Here is a 4,059-nt window from a genome sequence, read left to right on the forward strand (position 1 = left end):
TGGTGCCATAGATCCTATAGCATGACCCCCAGCACCCAAGGAGTATGATTATGGCCCACATATCATTTCCCCTATTTGCCCCATAATAGGAAAGATCCTTGAAATGTCCAGTCTTCCCATGCTTCAATTTCCTTCACGAGCTAAGCTTGCCAGCCCCCCACCCCTAATGACTTGTTCCCCGACAAGCAAGAGGCAGGCTGAGGCAGTGTTATCAGCAAGGCAGGCAATTGGCATTTTGCTCTGTGCTGTTCTCAGGAATTGATGGAGCTGGGGAATCTCTGCAGCATGGCAGACACACTGGGAACACACATATGTGACTTCTCTGTAATGGGAAGATCTAGGATTCTGAAAAGAGGGGTTCAGATAGCCTGGTGCATAATCACATACAATACAATAGATACTCTTGTCCAGTTATAAAGAAACTAGACATTTTACTGCTATGTTAGGGGCTATAGTATTCATTTCAAGATTGATGCAAAAAACCCAAATTTGTTTTGGAATATGCATTAATTTGCTAGATTATATATTAAGTTTAAAAACCATAAAAAACTAGACAAAAATAATCAAAAACTGTTGCTTCATTAGTCCTGTAGGCATTAGAGTTAAATGAACATCTCTTCTTCAGATTTGTAAAACACAATCTACCCTTCTTGAGGAGCTTGACAGTGAGTGCGCCTACATGTGTCATTTCCTGCACAGTAATATAGGTTACTGCACAGTCCGGGCACATATCTATACATGTATGGCTGTACTTTCCAGTAACTATGGTGACTTATGCTGATTTAGGCATAAATTTGAAACCTGCATCATGCAGATATCAAATTTATACCTGGTTAATTACTGCGCAGTAAAGCACATGTAGATGCCTTACTGAGCAGTAACACTGTGTGTGTGGACTGACTTGGAACTAAATCTAGCATTTCAAATTTAATTTCAGTTTGAAACTGCTGTTCCATTTCGTTTCATTGAAACTGTTTTGACACTGTTTTGACGTTTCACCCATACACTATAATGGGAAAGCTCAAAACAGCCTCTCTCATCCAGCAGACAGATGGGGGGCCTGCAACCCCAGGAGGGCTGCAGGGGATGTGCCAGACCTTCTGGGGCTGCGGGCCCCCGATCTGCCTGCCAGAGGAGGGAGGGAAGCCGGGTGCTCCTGCCTGGGACCAGGGAGCTGGGGAAAGGAACTAAGCCCAATCACTCAGTTCCCCTCCCCAGTGCTATGATCCATCAGGCTGAGCTGGGCTGAGTTCCTTTCTCCAGCCCAATCATAGCACCAGGTATAGGAACTCAGCTCAGCTGGGTGAGTTCTTTTCCCCTGCGCTGTGATCAGCTTCCTGCAGCCTGGCCACAGGAGGCACGGAGAGCTAGGGTTGCACTCCTGGCTGAGCCACGTGAGTCTGCGGAGCCACTGGGAGCATAGCCCTGTTTCTCCCCTGTCTCCCACCACCTGGCTACTGGCTGTTTCAAAACTCAAAATGTTTTGAAACTTTTGAAATGTTTCAACTAGCCTCATTTTATTTCAAGGCTGTATTGAAGCCCTTTGTTTCAATTTGATTTCACTGTTACGAGCTCAAAATGAGTTGAAACATTGTTGAATTAAAACAGCTGGCAAAATTTTGCACAGCCATACCACTTATTGTGCAGTAAGTTACAGCACAGTAAATGCACATATAGATGCACCCAGTACATCCAGTGCTTGACTGAAAGTTATTTCCACACTTCAGTTAACATTCACCTGAGTGAACGCTTCTATCTAGAGTTAAAGACAGTCTGCATGCTTGTGAAACAGGAGCTCCATTACCAGGAGCCACTAGCAGACAGCAGAATGGTAGAAGCAATGATAGGTTAATGAGTGGAACATAAAGACCATTAAAACAGAGAGAGGGTCATTAATATCCATGGAATGACAAGTTTAGAAGGAATAAGGTTGATTAAAATGAGCCATGAAGACAACTGACTTCCTTACTGCTGCCTGAACAGAAATGCTGCTGCTTCTGGCAGGCCTTTGTTTTTAAATTTTGGGTGGAGTAGGAATCAAAGGTGTGGAGGGGAGGGGGAAACTGCAACACCACATTGCGCCCTCCTACCCTGCATATGCACCCCTGGCTCATGATACAGCTAAGCTTTGCTATAGCACAAAGTTGCACACATTTGAAATAGCCCAAATTGAACACGTTTCAAGCATCTTACTGACTTCAGTAAATTAAGCTGAAGCTGAGTGAGAGGAGCATTAGCCCCATTTGCTCCAGTGGAGCTGTTTGTGATTTACATCAGGGTGAGTGAGAGGAGAATCAGCCCCATTGCAAGAGAAAAATCCAGCTCTTTACCTATTCCTCCCAGCATGGGAAAGGAGGAGCTCTCTGGATATGAATTAGACAAAGCGCCTTCTTGATGGAGGGTGATAGGCTTTGTAAACAGCTCTTCTGATAAACTGTGCATATAGATATTGTCTTATGATGAAGTCATGTGACCCCTGCTACAGATAATTGTCATGTGGATTGTCTCTGTCTCATTCCCAGAGTCTCTATGGATTGCATTGCATGTGTCTTTTGAAAGCAGCCTGGTGATGTGAGCTCAGGGAAGATAACATTGTCCACAACAAGTTGTCCCTTCTTCTAACTGCATTCCAACGGCACCATGGAAAACCACACAGAGGTGACTGAGTTCATCCTGGTAGGGTTTGAAGGCCAGCTAAAGCTTCAGATCTTCCTTTCTCTCCTATTCTTAGCTCTATATATTGTTACCTTCTTGGGGAATGCCGCCATGATCATCATCATCACTGTTGACTCCAAGCTCCACACTCCCATGTACTTCTTCCTGAAGAACTTGTCCTTCCTAGACCTCTGCTATTCATCTGTCATTTCTCCCAAAGCCCTTCTGGCATTTTCACTTGGGAGCAAAGCCATTTCCTTCAATGGCTGCGCAGCCCAAATGTTCTTCTTCTCTCTCTTTGGGACCACGGAGGCATTCTTCCTTGCTGTGATGGCATATGATCGTTTCATTGCTGTCTGCAGCCCACTTTTCTACCCAGTCACCATGTCCAGAAAGGTTTGCATTTGCCTGGTGGTGGGCTCCTACCTCTTAGGCTGCATCAATTGCACCATCCAGACTAGCTTTACATTTAGCTTGTCCTTCTGCGGGCCCAATGAAATCAATCACTTTTTCTGTGATGTCCCTGCAGTGATGCAGGTATCCTGCTCAGATACTTTCATTAATGAAATGGTGATGCTAGCAGTGTGCGGGTTCATCATAGTGACTACAGCACTGGTGGTCCTCATCTCCTATGGCTACATCATCACCACCATTTTGCGGATACCGTCTGCCGATGGAAGACGCAAAACTTTCTCCACCTGCACTTCCCACATTGTGGCTGTGGGTTTGTTCTTTGGGACAGTCTTCTTTATGTACAGTCAACCTGGGGCTACATCTTCCCCTAGTCACAGCAAAGTAGTCTCAGTTTTCTATACTGTTGTCATCCCCATGCTGAATCCTGTCATCTACAGCCTGAGGAACAAGGAGGTGAAAGAGGCCCTAAGAAAACAACTGAAAAACAGGTATTTTTCTAGTTACCTCCCTAAAGGTCTGAACTTTCACACCAGCCAAGTTGGCATAAGAGAGGCACTTGGGATGGATACCAAAGGGCATCAGAACCAGGAGATTTAAATCAAGACTAGAAAGAGGAGCTGCCCACAACCTGGAGAGAATGTGATTGAGATGTTGGATGATCATTCCTTACTCAACCACAGGTTCCTTCTGTACAAGCAAGTCAGTCCAGCAGAGAAAGGAATGGATCTGGGTACCTAATTCTCAATTATTTTAATAGACACACTGGGTCTAATACTTTGTTCTTAGAACAAAGCCAAGATGCAACCTTTCTTCTGGTTTGTAGATTTAGACTATAATTCCGTAATTATATAATCTATAATTATCACTGTCTTCTAAATAATGCTCATGTGATAAGCCTAAACCTTGAGGTGCCTGGATATTTGCAGTCAAACAAGCAAAATGTGAGGGAGCAGAACCACATAATTCTACTTTCTCTCTTCATTATTTCCA

General features: G+C 44.3%; 1 protein-coding gene across 1 annotated transcript; it reads left to right on the plus strand.

The window, feature by feature from the left end:
- The first annotated feature begins 2,628 nt into the window (after positions 1-2,628).
- On the plus strand, positions 2,629-3,666 carry LOC102371848 (olfactory receptor 12-like). Its single transcript, XM_006034107.2, has one exon. It carries the CDS (start codon positions 2,641-2,643, stop codon positions 3,664-3,666), a length of 1,026 nt encoding a protein of 341 aa, XP_006034169.1. The 5' UTR covers positions 2,629-2,640.
- Positions 3,667-4,059: the final 393 nt, after the last annotated feature.

This window comes from Alligator sinensis, unplaced genomic scaffold, assembly GCF_000455745.1.
Source record: "Alligator sinensis unplaced genomic scaffold, ASM45574v1 scaffold79_1, whole genome shotgun sequence".
Taxonomy (NCBI): domain Eukaryota; kingdom Metazoa; phylum Chordata; order Crocodylia; family Alligatoridae; genus Alligator; species Alligator sinensis.

Coding starts and splice junctions, on each gene's coding strand:
- LOC102371848 (XM_006034107.2), top strand. CDS start 2,641: ATGGAAAACCACACAGAGGTGACTGAGTTCATCCTGGTAGGGTTTGAA.